Source organism: Pempheris klunzingeri, chromosome 7, assembly GCF_042242105.1.
Source record: "Pempheris klunzingeri isolate RE-2024b chromosome 7, fPemKlu1.hap1, whole genome shotgun sequence".
Taxonomy (NCBI): Eukaryota; Metazoa; Chordata; class Actinopteri; order Acropomatiformes; family Pempheridae; genus Pempheris; species Pempheris klunzingeri.
Window position 1 is genome coordinate 2440988 of NC_092018.1, and position 17720 is coordinate 2458707.

Genomic DNA, 17720 nt, shown 5'->3' on the forward strand with positions numbered 1-17720 from the left:
TATTTTATATTAATGACATTTCATATCAATACTATATCATATTTGTATTACTTTTATTGATCTATTATCTATGTATTTATTTATCTTTTTTCCTTGTCTCTTTGTCATGTGAGGGTTTACACACTCACACTTGGTTTTCCGTTGATCCTAAAAAATGTGTGTGTGTGTGTGTGTGTGTGTGTGTGTGTGTGTGTGTGTGTTTGTTGCAGCAGCAGCAGCTGATGATGATGATGATGAGAGCAGCTGCAGGACTGTGGACATGTGACCTTCCTCCACACAGGAAGAGGAGTGAGTGCAGAAGTGAGTCAGAGATTCTTCCGCCTCTGAGGAAAAATAAAGGACCAGAACCGGGACCGGGACCAGGACCAGGACCAGGACTAGGATGGGCTGCAGCGGGGTTCTCGGTCTGTGTCGGTATGAAACCAACAAGCTGGTCCAGATCCAGAGCGTCCGGCTCGGCTCCCTGAAGTGGAGCCTGAACGGAGCCATTCTGCTCTTCATCTGGTGAGAAAAACAACGGAACCGGATCCGTTAAATGTTCCGTTAAAGGTTCCGTTAAGGCTGAAACCGTCCGACTAACTTACCGGCTGCCGTAGAGCAGAATTAATCCATAAAGTGATGATTTATTTTGAGAGGGTTAATTCTGTTTATATGATGTTTATTATTTATGGTTTTATGTTTGAGCTTAAACACAAAAAAATATATTTTTATATTAAAAATTGAGTATTTTAATGCATAAACAGCCTAAAATATAAAAACATGTTTTATATCTTTGAGTTTGGTTTGTTGGACTTCGACGTTTTACAGATTTAGACCTTTAAACAAGAGCTGCAACAATTAGTCCATTAATCGGTTAATCAATTAACTGTTTTGAGAATCGATAAGTCAGAAACAGTCGGAGTAGCATCGCAGATAGAATAACAGATCAAATAACAGAACACTTAAATAGGATAAATGTAAGGATTTAAGCTTTGTGTTTATTATTTAAAATAATTAGAGGGATTGTTTTATCACTCTCTTCAAAGCCACCAGACTCCATTCACAAAAACAGTAATTTTAACCTTGCAGCAACACAGGAGTTGCTGGTCTACCGCTGCCTCTATCGGTCGATTTGTTTGAGTTGTTGTGGGACTTTGGTGTTTTAACACATTGGTTTGGACCTAAACTTACTCTTTAAAACACCAAAGTCACAGGAACTAGACCAGGAAATCCTATATTCTGTGGAGTAGAATTATCGTTTTTGTCAATGGGGTCTGGTGGCTTTGAAGAGAGCGATATATCAATATCAGTATCAAACAACAGTCCTGACAGGATGTAAAACATTACCTGTTTGTTTTTTGTTTTGCAGCATCATGATGCTGTGGAACAGGAACTACCAGGAGTTCGACTTGGTGGTGAGCTCTGTCACCACCAAGGTGAAGGGGGTGGCTCAGACCCACCTGCCCGGGGTCGGGGACGTGGTCTGGGATGTGGTGGACTACAGCGGCCCCTCACAGGTAGCAGCTCGGTCCTCTGGGTCCTCTGGGTGTTTGCCAAAGAGTAGAATTTAAAAATGTTTCTTCTTCTTTCTTTTCAGGACAAAAACTCCTTCTTTGTGGTGACCAACGTCATCATGACGAAGAATCAGAAGCAGGGAAAATGTCCAGAGGTGCTCTTTCATCATTAATATTAGTATTAGTAGTAGTTAGTAGTTGATTAATCTTTCATCGCAGCGAAGGATAACTCAGGATAACAGATTGTTGTATCGCTCTCTTTAAGGCACCAGACTTCATTGACAAAAATAACAATTTTACCTCAGAGGAACACAGGAGTTGCTGATCTACTGCTGCCCCAATCTCTTAATTTGGCTGTATTATTGAGTGACTTTGGTGTTTTAAAGAGTTTTCTTCGGCTCCAAATCACTGTGTTAAAACACCAAAGTCAATGTAACTACACTAGTAAGTCCCATGTTCTGAGAGGTAAAATCAATGTTTTAGTGAATGGAGTCTGGTGTGTGTGCAGAGAGCGCTATAACGGCTGTTTGTGGTTAAACCAAAAGGATCTTCCAGGTCTCTCTCTGTAGGGATCCTTTCCATAATGCTGTCACACACTTAGAATAACACTCTGAGCCTGTCAGTGGCTAAAACAAGCACCAGTCACTTTGAACCAAAAATATATTTAATAATATATTTAAAAATAGGGCCCAAGTTTTAAAAATGAGTTATCCTGCGACAGTTGATCTGAGTTCAAAGTTCTGCTAGTGGTGAAATGATTCAGATGAAAAGTTAGCAAACCTTTCTTATTTTGCAGCAGTGTTTATATTCCAGGTTCCCCAGAAAGGCAGATCGTGTCGCACCGATAAAGACTGCGAGAAAGGAGCCCGGACCCAGCAGAGCCACGGTACAGTAAATAATATTAAAAAAAAACTTTATTTATATAACACTTTTCTTGACAATGTTAGAAAGTGCTTTAGAATAAAAAATACAATCAGACTTGGCGGATAAAATGAGAATAATAAGTAAAAGACAATAAGATCCAATAAATAAGACGTACATCAAACATTTCCAAAAGCTTTAACAGAGAGAAAAGTAATGAAGGATGCACGTATATACATAAAGTGGTTTAATTAATCCAGACTAACCTGCTGCTATCAGGCTAAAATAATCCCGTTTATTCTCATCCATCTGATTCGCTTCTTTAAATGCAGCTTTGTGGACTGATTTGTTGAATTGCGGTGCGCTTTTATTTTGAAATAACGACAAAAGTCAAAACCATGATTGGTATAATCGGTCGCAAATAATCGGAACATGAGGGAGGTCTCCCAGCATGCAATGGGGCGACAGATTTATTAATAAGCCTAATTTCCTGTGTGTTGCTTGGGGTCAGACGGAGAGTGATGCTGATGCAGGCGGACGTCCTCGATTGACTGGCTGTAATAATCATCTATCAATATCAATCAATAATCACAAGTCTGCTGCAAAAATGAAACCCCAGTGAAATGATTAACTGCACAAGTTTTTTTTTTAACACATTTTAGTGCTGAACTGATAAATTCCCATTTTAATGTCAAATGTTTTGTCTTTTTTCTAGTTTTTTTCTTATTTCTACTTTAAAGGAAACAAATTCTGCTAATTTTCAGGTTCATTCTTGTATTTAAAATATGTTTCCACACTGAAATGTTTTAAAAAACACACACATTACTGTGTTTACTGCTCTGTTCAGCCTCTTTCAGAGCCTCCAGTCCAAGTGAAATAATGTTTGTTTTGTTCTTGCAGCCTTTCAACCTTTTAACCTCTCATTAGCTGAGCTAGCGTTAGCCACGTAGCTTCCCTTTAATGTAAATCATTCTATCATATATGAGTGTAGGAGGCAACAGCAACTATTTTTCAGTAACTTTCATCTAAAATCATTATTACATCAAAGCTCTGTTGTTATAAATCTTAAAGCCACTTGAGTTACCTGCGTATGAGGATGTTTATCTGTAATCGTGTGAGTTTCAGGTGTGAACGGAGTTTGTTTTTAAAGCAGGAGGATCTGTTAACTCGCCTGTTTCCACATTCAGAGGAGGAATTTATCATCAACGTGCTGCTGTTTCAGCTTCAGACGGCAGAACGACAGCTCTCAGCTGAGTGAGAGGTCACACGTCGATAGTATAAAAATATCCAAATATCCACGTAAAGACAGATTCTGACTGTTTCTCTCTAGTTTGAATAAATCTTATTCTAACATAAAGGTGAAATCTTCTCTTAAATCTGTTTCATATTTCCCTTCTTCTTTATGTTCCCTCTATATATATTGTTTATATTCTTATACCTCCTCTGTCTAAACTGTACATATTTATTTATATATAACTCCTCTGTCTGCTGTGGGGGGAATTATCTTATCTTATCTTATCTTTATCCTTATCTTATATTATCTTTATCCTCATCTTATCTTATCTTTATCCTTATCTTATCTTATCTTATCTTTATCCTTATCTTATATTATCTTTATCCTTATCTTATATTATCTTTATATTATATCAGAATCTTTATTGGCCAAGTTTGTACAAGCAAACAAGGACTTTGACTCTGGTGAAACTTCTCTCTCTATGTACAGTAAAGAAATAAACTAGAGCAATAAGAATAAGAACAATATAAACATAAATATATATATATATATATATTATCTTATCTTAACTTTATCTCATATTATCTTTATATTTTCAGGCAGATTTGTGGGTTATATTCTGGTTCTCTTCAGGGCACAAACACACATTGAGTCCATGTAAACAGTTCAGTTATTCCCTCTGATCGTGGTGGTTTCAGCCAGATTTGAGAAATAACCTTTGTTTAACAGCAGCAACTGTTGGCAGCTGCTGCAGAAACTCAAGCACATGAACTGCAGCTCTGTTTTCCTCCTGCAGGGATTCAGACGGGATCGTGTCTCCGGTTTGATGTGTTGAGGAAAACCTGCGAGGTTTCTGCGTGGTGTCCCGTCGAAACCAAGACGAGCCCTCCGAGGTAAACTGTGATCAGATCAGTTTGTCGGGTTACGTCCAGCTGAAGGGTGAACTTATTACGACCTGTTAAAGCTAATATGTGAAACTTTTCCCCAAACAGTTACTTATGTTCATCACGCTTGTATTATTCACACACTTCTACCAAAAGAAAAATATAATTAAGTTATTTTTCGAGGTTTATCTCCATTAACACACACTCAAATATATATTTTGGTTGTATTCTACTTTATTTATTCAGCTTTAGAGCTAGTATATGTGTGTTTAGTTCAGATGGAGGTTCTATAGTTTTATATCTATGTTAAAACGGTTATGTTAAACGGTTTGGGTTTCCCCGCTGCAGGCCTGCTCTGCTGGCGGCAGCTGAGAACTTCACCGTCCTCATCAAGAACAACATCAGGTTTCCTGCCTTCAACTTCATCCGGTGAGACTTCTTCTGTTTCCTAACTCTAAACTACACGGCTTTGTTGAATACTCGATTCTGATTGGGTCAAATGATTGATTCCTTTAGTAGGAAGTCGTGTAGTAAGTGTGATAATGTGAACACAGACTGTATAATGTGATGTCCACCATTGGTCAACGTTTTGAGGCCTTGAGTTTGGCCTTACGGGCGTCGCCATTTTGTTTTTTTGGAGCCAGAAGTGACAATTCCTGCCCTCTGACCAATCTTGGAGGTCTTGAACGTCATTTCTGGCTCCATAAAACCAAGATGGAGTTTGGCTCGTAAAGCCAAACTCCTATGAAAGCTGCTCAGCGGCGCATGAGGCCAAAATGTTGGAATTCGAGCGTGGCACATGGAGCATACTAGTATAACCAGTCAGAGCAGGTCTTTGTGACATGAACGTCACTTCTGGCTCCAAAAAAAACAAGATGGCGACGCCCATAAAGCCAGACTCAAGGCCTCAGAACGGCGCCCCACAAACCAACGGATGATGTCACTGCAGCTACGACCACTTCTTATGTTCAGTCTGTGCCGCAGTAACAAAAATCATGTGGGAGGACGTTAAAAAAAATGTCTCAGTAGCAAAATTGACAAGGTAACAACAAAGTATTTCTCTCTCTGTGGTTTTAAATACTGTTTCATCATCAATTTTGTTTTTTTATCATGGTGAACACGAGCTACATATTTAGCTTTATTTAGCATAGTCGTTTATCTCCCTGCATTATTTTATTCCCATCAAAAGCAAATTTTAGAGCATCATAGGAAACTAAAGCAGTCCTCTGAAAACTTCTTCTTCTGAGGGATCTTTGCAGCTCCTCGTCACTTCTTATCAGAGCAGCTTTGCCTTCCTGTTTGTGTTGTTTCACAGGAGGAACATCCTCCCAGCGATGAACGACGCCTACCTGCGGAGCTGCCACAGAGCGAACGACGCGCTGTGCCCCATTTTCAGACTGGGAGACGTCGTCCGGGACGCCGGAGAAAAGTTCTCTGACATGGCGGTAGAGGTGAAGTCTTTTCAGTCATGTTTTCCACGATATAAACAGCATAATGTAGCGTAAGTCAACATATTAAAGGAAGTCAATGGAGGAGCAACTGACAAAGCAAACGTAATAAAACAAAACACACGTAGATGCTAAAAACAATAGACAGAAAATTGTAAATGAACTAAAATACTTCATAAGTACAGCACAAGTGAAGAAGCTTATTTTCCATAGAAAGGTTGGATGTTCTTTGTACTTTATGAGACTTCTTTAGTGATAATGACTCCTTTCGATTGATTAAAGAGGAAACGTCAGTCATGAACTACTCCCATACTTTTGACCAAAATTACTTTTAAAAAAAAAACTCACATTGTGGAAGATACGTCTGTAAATCTTTTCAGTCAATCAATCCGTTTCACCATCAGATTTTGATCCATTCAGTCCACTAACATTTGGAAAGTCTTGAAAAGTTGCACGATTAATTCATTTAATCTCCATTCAAGTAAGTGGAGGGCTAACAGGAAGTTAGCGCAGGGCTAACAGGAAGTTAGCAGGCTCAGCAGGCCATGCTCTGTGGGCCTGACAATGAGGAGGATCTGGGTACTTTTATGTCCAGGAAGTAGAACTTTTTTGGCTTCCACTGAGCAACTTTTATAGGGGTTTTGCTTTACGAGCGTCGCCATCTTGGTTTCTTTGGAGCCAGAAGTGACTTAATTCCTCTAAGACCTCCTCTGATTGGCTAGTGAGCAGGTAGCCCCACCCCTCTTCCTGGTGCATCTTCCTCTAAATGGTTTCATAATTGGCTAAATGAACATCCTGCTGTGCTGAAGAAGACTGTAAACTAGAGACTGAGACCAGAAACTCTGATAAATCTGGAGAGAAGTCGGCTCACCCTGCATTTCTAGAAAATAAAATTCTCACTGAAAAGGCAGGAGGGTATAAATTTAACCAGACAGAAACTGAAATATGAACAAACCCTTTTTATCTGGATTTGTTCACTTTTTATTATATTCAGTACTTTTATTTTTTCTCTAAGACTCTACTGTGTTCTTTGTTTTCTGTGTTATACTTCGTTTGGCCTCTCATGTGGAGAGTTGTATTTCTCATGTTTAACTTGTTGAAAGCACAGAAAAAATGGTGTGAAAAAAGAGAAATGAAACCATCCTGATGACCAAATAAAGGAAGGAAGTGTTGCCACAGCAAACTTTCTTTAGTCTGTGTGAAGGAAAGTTGAGTCAGCATTGTCGAGAACAGTAAATATCAAAAATAAATCAGTTTTTTCCCCTAAAGGAATTCCTCTGTTTTGATAATTGATGTTTCTTTACTGTAAAGTTTTTGGTTTAACCACAAACAGCCGTTATAGCACTCTCTGCACACACACCAGACTCCATTCACAATAACAGGAATTTTACCTCACAGCACACAGGGGTCTCCAGTACTCTAGTAACCCTGACTTTGGTGTTTTAACACATTAGTCTGGATCCAAACTTACTCTTTTAACACTACAGTCACACAATAATGCAAACAAACCAGCTGATGGAGGCAGCAGTAGACCAGTAGGCTCAGTCTAGACTGAGCTAAAATTTATGTTTTTGTCAATGGAGTCTGGTGTGTTTGAAGAGAGCGATTTAACCTACTTTGATCAGGTGCAGTTGCCCTAAAGGATTATGTTGCAGCCCTTGTTACTTGTTCACAACCAACTGAGGTGATCTGCTGGACCAGATTTAAACCTTTTTGTACCTACCAGCCACTTAGGCACCAGAATGTGTAAAAAAATAAGGCTCAAGTTTAAAAATACTGGAGTTGTTGTTTCAGTAAAAGTCTCAATAGCACACTGTAAAAAATACTCCACTACAAGTCCTGCCTTACCAAAATGTACTGAAATTATCAAAAGTAAAAAGACTCATGTTGAAGTATATAATGTATATAAATCATTATTACAGATGCATTAATATGTGAGTGGTATTTTACTGTTAAAGGTTTGATTTATGACCATCTGTCATATTCTATAAAATATAATGTAAATGTAAAGGTTTTGTATGTAAAATATTTCTATAAAGTATAAATATAGTAGAGTATAAAGTAGCCTGAAATGGAAATACTCCAGTAAAGTACTAAATCAGAGTATTTCTTCCACCATGTCCTCTGTTGACCACAGGGGGGCGTCATCGGCATCCTGATCAAATGGGACTGTAACCTGGACCGGCTCATGCAGCGCTGCCTGCCCAAATACTCCTTCAGACGGCTGGACGAGAAGGAGAGCAACAGGACGCTGTACCCCGGCCTGAACTTCAGGTGAGCGACAGGTGGTCTGTGGGCTGAGTGACGGTCCATCGCTGACACCCGCTTTTCTGATGAAACGTCAAGAGGAAATCTGGAAAATGAACAATAATAAACCAGGTTTTTAGTTTTATTCTGTAGTCGTAGTTCTCAGGAGGATGATAGGGAGGGAAAAAAAGATCCTGTCAGTCATTTTAGTGAGAAACTACTGAAATATGGACTTAATGTCTCAAATTAATGACTTAGTATCTCAAAAATATGAGAAACCTTCTTAAAATAATGATGTAGTATGTCAAATTAATGACACAATATGTTAAATTAATGATATAATATCTCTAATTGATTATTTAATATCTCAAATATGAGAAACCTCAAAACAATGACTTTAATCAACTTAGTATCTCAAAATAATGTGAAACTTACTGAAAGTAATAAATAATATCTGAAAATAAAGACTTAACACTGAAAAATAATCAGACTGAATCAGATTCAGGATCAGAAATACTTTATCTAAAACTAATGCCTCAATATCTGAAAATAAAGACTTAAAAATTCAAAATAATGAGGAACTTTCTATAAATAACGACTAAGTTATTATTTTGAGATTCATCTGCTTCCCTCTTCTGCTCGTTTCGATGCATTTTCAGTCATAGATCCGTCGATATATCAGTCTCGTTCATAAGATCCTTCACAGCCACCAGACTCCATTCACAAAATCACTAATTTTCATTCATGCTAAAAGCTCCTCGGACACATCGAGCTGCACTGTTTTTATTATTCCTCTGATCAGGTACGCGAAGTACAACACGGTGAACGGAGTGGAGGAGCGAACGCTGTACAAAGCATTTGGGATCAGGTTTGATGTCATGGTGTTTGGGCAGGTGGGTGTTTCTTCCTCATTTTATTCTCTTCATGATCATCTTTGATTTGTTTCCTGCACAATTTTACACACAATTTTAGACCTGGACCCAGTTTTTACATAGTCTGGTGTCTAAATGACTGGTAGGTACAAAAACTGTTGGAATTGATCCAGGAGATCACCTCAGCCATACAGAGATAGACCTGGAAGATCTTTTTTTTTTTTTTTTTTGCTGGTTTGTCTGACACCAGACTCCATTCACAAAAACAGTAATTTTACTGCACAGAACACAGGAGTTGCAGGTCTGCTGCTGCCTCCATCAGTTAGTTAGTTTGTGTTATTGTGTGTTAGACAAGTATTGTGTTTGACACAAACAAACACTTTAAAACACCAAAGTCATACAATCAACACAAACAAACTAACTGATCGAGGCAGCAGGGGATCAGTAACTCCCGTTTCCTGTCGGGTAAAATTATCGTTTTAGTGAATGGAGTCTGGTGTGTGTGCAGAGAGCGATATAACAGCTGTTTGTGGTTAAACCAAAAGGATCTTCCAGGTCTCTCTCTGTAGGGATCCTTTCCATGATGCTGTCACACACTTAGAATAACAACAATAAACAAGAAGTTACCTTTTAATATCCTTGCACTTAAACTTTTATCTAATTCTGGCTTTTGAGCCTGCTGGAGGCGTTTGTGTGTGTTGGCTGGTTTAGTCGTCTGTTTTTGTTCTAGTTGAGAGGAAATTATCCAAGTTGCCAAATCTGATCAGTAGATACAGGAATCCTTTTTGCATGCAGCTTCTCATGACCTCCGTATCGGGTTTTTTTTTCCAGGCGGGAAGGTTCAGCTTCATCCAGCTCATCATCTACATCGGATCAACACTGTCGTACTACGCTCTGGTGAGAGACCACACAGCGTCACCAAGCATCCATTCATCCATTCATCCTCAGTCAGTGATGAACTTTAAATGGTTGCTGCGTCCAACCAAAGTGTTAAATCAGTTAAATCAGCTTCGTCTGTGAGATGAGAGGCACAGCAGGAACTCCAATAATCAAATTCCCCCTGTGGACTGCTCCGTACTTAAGGATTAATTTGACGTACTTGTCCTTTTTTTGGAAGGATTTTTTTTTTACTCCACTCCTTTTGTACCGTTTACGCCACTGCATTTATGTGACAGCTGTAGTTACTTTCTTACACACAAAGTTTATAAAGAGCTTATTAAATTCCCAGAAACAGGTGGAGCTGCAATGATTAATCAATTAGTTGTCAACTATTAAATTAATCTATTTTTATAACCGATTAACTACTTTTCTGATTCCAGCTTCTTTAACTGTGAATGTTTTCTGGTTTCTCTCCTCCTCTGCGTCAGTAAACTGAACGTCACCTCGAGCTTTGGGAAACACTCCCTGTGTGTCTTCTTTTCCCTCCAGACGACCATATTGATCGATTGGCTGATTGGAACCAGCTGTTACTCCGCAGAAGTCGGGCAAAACTACTCGGAGAAGAAAGTGGAGTCGGTCCAAGACAAACAGAAGGTGATGGAGGGTTTGATGTGATGAAATTAACTGTTTAAAACAAACCTGTATCTTATTTTTTTTAAATCTAATAACTAAAACAATCTAAAACACTGTAATGTGGTAGTTAATGATCAATATCTTCATGTGTGTGTGTGTGTGTGTTGCAGTGCATGCTCTGTGTGTCCTACGTTGATGAGAACAACATTCGACTGGTCAAGAGATCACAGAAGAAAAGTTTGCAAGACATCAAACCGACGTGTGTTCAGCAACGGAAGGTAAACCCCCTGCAGATCAATAAATAATCAATAAACAAAAACATTTGCTTCCAAGAAACTGAAACTCTCAGGGTTGAAGCATCGACAGGTTCATGAGCAACATTATTGGTTAAACCAAAAGGATCTTAGTGGACCTACTTTAATCAGGTGCAGTTGCTCCAAAGAATTAGGCTGCAGACCATTTTGTGGCGTTTGTCGGCTAAGGTGATCTATTTCATATATATCAATATATATCAATTTCATATATCAATTCCAACTCTTTTTGTACCTACCAGTCATTCTGAACCCACAATATGTAAAAACAAACAGCGCTCGCAAACAGCCGTTATATCGCTCTCTGCACACACACCAGACTACATTCACAAAACTGGTAATTTTACATAACAGAACACAGGAGTTGCTGCTCTACCGCTGCCTCGATCAGTTAGTTAGTTTGTGGTTTCGTGTGACTTTGGTGTTTTAAAGGGTTAATTCAGATCCAGCATAATATTTGTGTAACACACAATAACACAAACAAATAAATCAATCGACGCAGCTACTCCTGTGTTCTACAAGGTAAAATTACCATTTTTGTGAATGGAGTCTGGTGTCTTTGATCAGGTGCAGTTGTCCCAAAGGATCACGTTGCAGCCATTGCAGCCCGTTTGGTGTCTGCTGGCTGAGGTGATCTACTGGACCAGTTCCAACACTTTTAGTATCTACCAGTCATTCAGACACCAGGACTTTTGAAAACTTTACTGATATAAACTGAAATAAGCTGCTGTTGGGATGTTTGGTCTTCTGGGTTTAGTTGTTTTTGTTTTAGGTTAAACTTTAAAAACCTCTAGAAGTAAGTGGATGAATATGTTTTATAATTTAGGTGATTAAACCTCCTCATTAACTTCAGTCGTATGTTCCTGACAGGAGGTCGCAGGACACCTGAGAGCCGTTCTCTCTCTGCTACAGCCGGATGCGGGCGTGGATCACGACGCACAGCCGCCCCTCGACCATAAACCCGACCGGAACGCCAAACCCCGCCGCCGTCCATCCTGGTGTAAGTGCGACGGCTGCGCTCCCTCCTCTCTCCCCCAGGAGGAGCTGTGCTGCCGGCGGAGCGGCGGCCCGTGCATCACCTCCTCTCCTCTGTTCGAGCAGCTGGTGCTGCGTCGCTCCCTGCTGGAGGCCGTCCTCCTGTACCAGGACCCTCTGTCTCCGGCCGCCGCCCGAGGCCGGACCTCCGCCCTGCGTCACTGCGCCTACAGGCAGTACATCAGCTGGAGGTTTGGGGCCCCACCCGACGACACCCACCCCGCCATCCCCAGCTGCTGCGTGTGGAGGGTCAGGGAGGAGTACCCGAGCCCGGACGGACAGTACGGCGGCTTCAGACCGGCCAGGATGACGTCCATGCAGGCGTGCACTAACGGAGAGCTGTGAGGAGTGTTTCCACATCACAGAGCTCCGCTGACTGATCTACTAACAGTGTTTTCACCTTAAATCTGCCTTACGAAGAGGAAAAAAAATGCAATAACTTCACTAAACTGGGTGGAAAATGACAATGAGTCACTTTTTGTCAGCTTGCGTTTGGTCATGAGGGGAAAAAGACCTCAGAGTCAATAAATCACTGCATTTTCTAAGATCATCTGTCAAGTCATCTCAGTAAAAATATTTATGAAGAGATTTGTCTCAGTTTCACTCCCGGTAAGCAGCTTTTTGCCTTTATAGGGCAGAAATATCATTTTTAACATCACTAACACGCTCAGTCAAAGGATTTCTCCTGCCAGGAATGTGTTGCATCAGTTATATCCTATGGAAAGATGCAGAGTTAAGCTACTACAGGGGAGAGAAAGGCAACATTCAGAGACAAAAAAACCCCAAACAGGTCACTGTGTTGAAGACCTGATTTAAAGGTATAGTCTGGAGTTTTTAATGTGGGATTCTATGAGGTCTGTATGTTACCTACAGTAGATGGCGGTCGGCACGTCCTCAGTTTGAAGAAGCAGGTTTTAGCCGCAGTTATTAGCTATAAACGCTCTTCAAAGCCACCAGACTCTATTGGCAAAAACAGTAATTTTACCCTGCAGCAAACAACTGTTTCTGGTTTAGTGATTTCTTCAGTCGGTTAGTTTTTTTTGTGTTATTGTGTGACTTTGGTGTTTTTAAAGGGCTAATTTGGATCCTCATTAACATGTGAGTTAATTGATGGGGGCAGCGTTAGTCCAGTAACTCCTGTGTTCTGTGAGGTAGAATTACTGTTTTTATCAATAGAGTCTGGTGGCTTTGAAGAGCGCATAGAGCACTTCAGAGGCTTCACTTCCCAGTGAGAAAAGGCTGCCTGACAGCAATTTAAAGCAATTTTAGAAGGCTAAAATCAGTTTTTCTTTTATCCCCGTCTACAGCAGTACATTACTTAGCGTCTGTGCCGGGACTTCTGCCTGCTTCACCAAACTGGAGGCGTATCGACCGCCATCTACTGTATAACCACACTTTCCAAACTTTCCCTTTAAAATTGTTGCTAAAGTTACACTTTGACGGTGAAGTTATTAAGTTTGGAGCCATCTAACGTGGACAGAGACCAAAAAACTAAATCTGTTCTCACCGAGCAGATCTGGCCCCCTGTGCTTTATAACTCAGACTGCTTCTCAGTCCGTATGCTAAGCTAGGCTAACCACATCCTGACTTCAGCTCCATATTTAGATTAATATAATATAATTATGAAACAGATTAAACAAACAAAATGTGGCGTGTTTGTTCGCTGATGGGTGGATTTTTTTTTAACCTACAGAAGGAGCCCGGCTAACTGTTTCCCCCTGTTTCTAGTCTTTATGCTAAGCTAAGCTAACCGGCTGCTGGCTATAGCTCAATATTTACTGTATAGAAATGAGATTTACCCTCGTTCCCATCATGCCTTGCACACCCTGTTTACTTGTTTCTGAACTCCACGGGCTGTCGTGTGCCGTAAAAGTGTTTGAGCTTCAGGTTGCAAGACTCAAAAGTTCAGAGGGATCGAGCAGCTGCTCTGGCTGAGAAAACAGAAAACACCTCTAATGGTCCAAAATAAGTACGTTGGTCTCCAGAAGAAGATAAGATGCTTCATTTGTTTTATCAGGACATGAACCGTGTTCCCTGCTGTATATCAAACACCCCACCTTTGTGCTACAGCTCCAAACAAAGTTATCTAAATCTGTTGAAAAACACTCGAGGCCCAAATGTGGAATTTATACATTTATTTTCCAATAAAATGTACTAAAATATGACTTTATAATATCAAGCAGCTCTGATTTTCTTTACTCAGAATCAAACATAGACATATTGCCACGTAAGTTTTACTTTTACAAGGAATTTAAAATAATAAAATGAAAATAAGAATTAAATAAAAAGACAGAAAATCAAAGCATGACTGCAGACTGGGCAAAAACACTTTACTTAGTGTTAAGTAGTGCTATTAGTAGTAAAGTTATGGTACACTGTACAAAACAATTTAACACTCCAGACTCCTTTAGACAAAAACAGTAATTTAACCTTGCAGAATAGAGGAGTTGCTGGTTTACCGCTGCCTCGATTGTTTAGTTAGTTTGTGTTTATTGTGTGACTTTGGTGTTTATAGGACTTAGTTCTCATCCAACACAATATTTGTGTAACACACAACAACACAAACAAACCAACTGATTGAAGCAGCAGCTCCTGTGTTCTGTGAGGTAAAATTAGTGATTTTATGAATGGAGTCTGGTGTGTGTGCAGAGAGCGATATAACAGCTGTTTGTGGTTAAACCAAAAGGATCTTCCAGGTCTCTCTCTGTAGGGATCCTTTCCATGATGCTGTCACACACTTAGAATAACACTCTGAGCCTGTCAGTGGATCAAACAAGCACTTTTAGTGGATCTACTGTGATCAGGTGCTGGCTGAGGTGATCTACTGGACCAATTCCAACACTTTTTTTAGTACCAACAAGTCATTTAGAGGATATGAAAGAAATAGGGTCCAGAGAAGTTTTATTAGTGGAATATATTCAATATTAATCTGCAGAATCGATTCCTGTCATAATGTTTTTGTTTTATCTGCCCATGTACTAGTTTGTTGTATCATTATCAGCAGGCATTAACAGACAGAAGAGCTGGTTGGAGCTAATGTGTTCACTGTTTGGTGCTGGAAAGGTTACAGATCACTCAAGTTTAAATTTAACTACTTTAATCGCTTCGTCAAACGAATGTAACCGATAACTTTTTGATTACTTTTCTAACAAATGTTTAAAACTGAACTGCAATAAAGCTGAAAACATTTTAAATTCAAATTGTGATTTCTGCGTGCTGGAAGACAACAGTCATCAGTACCACTGGTAGTAAACTATTAAGAACACATTACATTTTAAAAATTGGTCATAAATTAACCTGCAAAGGAGTAAAAAGTACAATATTTCCCTCTGAAACGCTGCAGCACAGCAGCATAAAGTGGAAATCCTCAATTTCAGTATAAGTATCTCAAACATTAAGTGTCCAAATGTCCTGAAATAAATATATTTTCCATAAAAATCCAGCCCAGCTCTGACAAACACAGTCACACAGTACAGTTGCACTTGGGGTGACGTCATCTGTTTGCTCCTCAGGCCGTTCTTCAGGTGGCTTGTTTCACATTTACGAGCACTTTCAACCCTTTCGCTTTTACCAACTCCGGCTCCAGACCTTCGACCATTGTTTTTTTTTATATAAATGCTCCATTTGAACAACATAAGGGCTCTTTGTTAAGCGACTCCAGGCCTGAAATAGCTCCCGACGGCTCGTTTCAGCGGCAGAAGTCCCCGTTTCCTCCCATTACTCATCCGCCGGCCACTCACTGCTGCTTTTGTTCACTGGAGTTTGAGCAGTCTGATCACACTAATACTTTAGCATGTGTCTTTTTCTAATTTAATCTTATTTCCAGAGATGAAGAATTACCACACAGGGGAGAGGGAGAGAGAGAGAGGGGGGTGCTGGTTTCCAGATGATTAGATCCTTTATCCTCCATGAAGGCACATACTTTAAGAGTGTGTGTGTTTTATTTACCCGTTCATTTGATAGTGAGGTGTGTTTTCAGGCTGTGCTGCTAAATATAAATCGTTTACAGCTGTGTTAACCTGCAGACGGCGGATTGGATGCGTGTGAAGTGTAAGTGGGGGTGAAGGCCACCGTAGATGGATTGTCTAATGGAAATGGAGGTGGATGGATGGATGGATGGTGTGATGCCCACTGGCAGATGAGTTAATGCGTGGATGGGTTTGCAGATGGACACAGACGCATTAAACGGATGGATGGAGATCAGTCAGAGCACCTTCAGTAACAGTGAAAGTGTTTATTGTCTCTGCCGAACACACGAGAGCCTCCAGAGCTCCAGCCTGAGCTGCCGAGTGGTCCTTCTCCACTGAGGGAATGTTTAACCAGCAGTTTTTAAGGGACTTTACGTGACTGTTTTCCTTTTAACGCCACTTTCGGTTTCAACCCTGCAACACCTCACACCAAACTCCATTTATAATTCTGGATATTTTAAAGGTTTCCACACTGAATATCAGAGTTTATTGGCTTTTTAATGCAATAAAAGCAGACGGCGCGCTGCAGATGGTGTTGTTAGCATGTTCCTGTTTAAAAGGTCTTTGATTAAAACTATAACAGACGGAGGATTCATTGTTTTTGCAGCCCAGCTGGTCACCAAGGGGCTGAATAAGGCTCCAGAGTCAGGCTGCATGTTGGGGAGGGAAAAACTAGCAGAGCCATTTTTAAAGGGGTCCGTTGACCTTGAAAAAATTCCCATCACAGGTTTTATTGTGCATCGTAAACTGAACTGAGAAATCACTTCCTGATCGTCTCAGGAAGTTAGTTTCATATTTACTGTTTAGACACAAAAGCGGTGTCAATCCTCTCATCTGACTCTCAGCAAGAAAGCGAGTTTCCTGAACTGTCAAACTGCTCCTTTAAGTTAGTTTTCCAGTTGCTGGACCTCCTCTGTGACCTGCGTCGACCTGCTGCAGATGTTTCTAGATCTGAAACCCAGCAGGAGGTTCAGTAAATCACTCTGAAACGCTTTAATTCGTCCGTCGCTCTTCGGTCTTCGCTGCTTGACTCGTCCTCACAATCCCCTCCTGGCTCTCATCAATGATGAAATGTGACATTAGTGATAAAATTGATGGCAACATACCAACTATCTCCTCCCCCGTTCGTCCTCCGGGGGGGAAATAAAAAAAAGGTAATTTCCCCTCTCACAGTCAGAGTCAACACAACCTTCATATCAGTGGATGCATCGTAGTGGTTCAGTGGAAATATGAGGAGAGACCATTAAAAAAAACACTTTATTTTCACTCACTGTCTTCTTGTACCTGTAAATGTTGATTTTGGCTGAAACGGGAGGTTCCAGACGTCCCTTTTGATCCTCGGAAACAAATGTACCTGTTATGATTTGGTAAAATATAGATACAGAATCCATCAATGTACGACAAATAATGTAGGAGTACGTGTAATTAAATTAAAGGCTGGGGACATAAAACATGAAGAAGACTAAGATGTAAAGGTGCCGTCAGTGTGGAGTCTCCTCATCGCTGTGTTTGCTCGGAGATTTAACGTTTGTTCACTGAACCACACCGTTTACACTCTGGATTTATAAAAAAATAAAATAATATATATACGTGAGAGTGATCTATGCTGAGATTACTGAAGGGATTTATTATAGAGGGATGGACAGATTACTTTGAAATGTAGTTACTGACTTCAAATTACAGTTTCTGAGTTAGTTAGACTACTTTTGGGTTTCTTCAGTATCAAACCTGCAGTGGCAAATGTTCCTCTTTAAACGTCTCAAAACATTTTAAATGCAAATAAAAAGCATTTTACATATTTTACATCTAAGTGAGACTACAGGTGTAACGTACATTGTTTTTTTTTTTCAGTTGG

General features: G+C 40.0%; 1 protein-coding gene across 1 annotated transcript; it reads left to right on the top strand.

The window, feature by feature from the left end:
• Positions 1 to 309: 309 nt before the first annotated feature.
• p2rx7 (purinergic receptor P2X, ligand-gated ion channel, 7) lies at positions 310 to 12426 on the top strand. Its single transcript, XM_070833695.1, has 13 exons — positions 310 to 504; positions 1349 to 1496; positions 1577 to 1648; positions 2307 to 2379; positions 4385 to 4481; positions 4821 to 4901; positions 5788 to 5923; positions 8058 to 8194; positions 8970 to 9060; positions 9871 to 9936; positions 10468 to 10572; positions 10722 to 10829; positions 11733 to 12426. The coding sequence occupies exons 1-13, from the start codon at positions 383 to 385 to the stop codon at positions 12240 to 12242; spliced, it is 1746 nt and encodes a 581-aa protein (XP_070689796.1). The 5' UTR covers positions 310 to 382; the 3' UTR covers positions 12243 to 12426.
• Positions 12427 to 17720: the final 5294 nt, after the last annotated feature.

Bases quoted from the DNA above. Each gene is read 5' to 3' on its own strand.
- p2rx7 (XM_070833695.1), top strand. From the start codon at position 383: ATGGGCTGCAGCGGGGTTCTCGGTCTGTGTCGGTATGAAACCAACAAG. The intron at 8,195-8,969 runs GTGAGCGACAGG...TCCTCTGATCAG, and splicing joins TACCCCGGCCTGAACTTCAG to GTACGCGAAGTACAACACGG. The intron at 10,830-11,732 runs GTAAACCCCCTG...TGTTCCTGACAG, and splicing joins CGTGTGTTCAGCAACGGAAG to GAGGTCGCAGGACACCTGAG.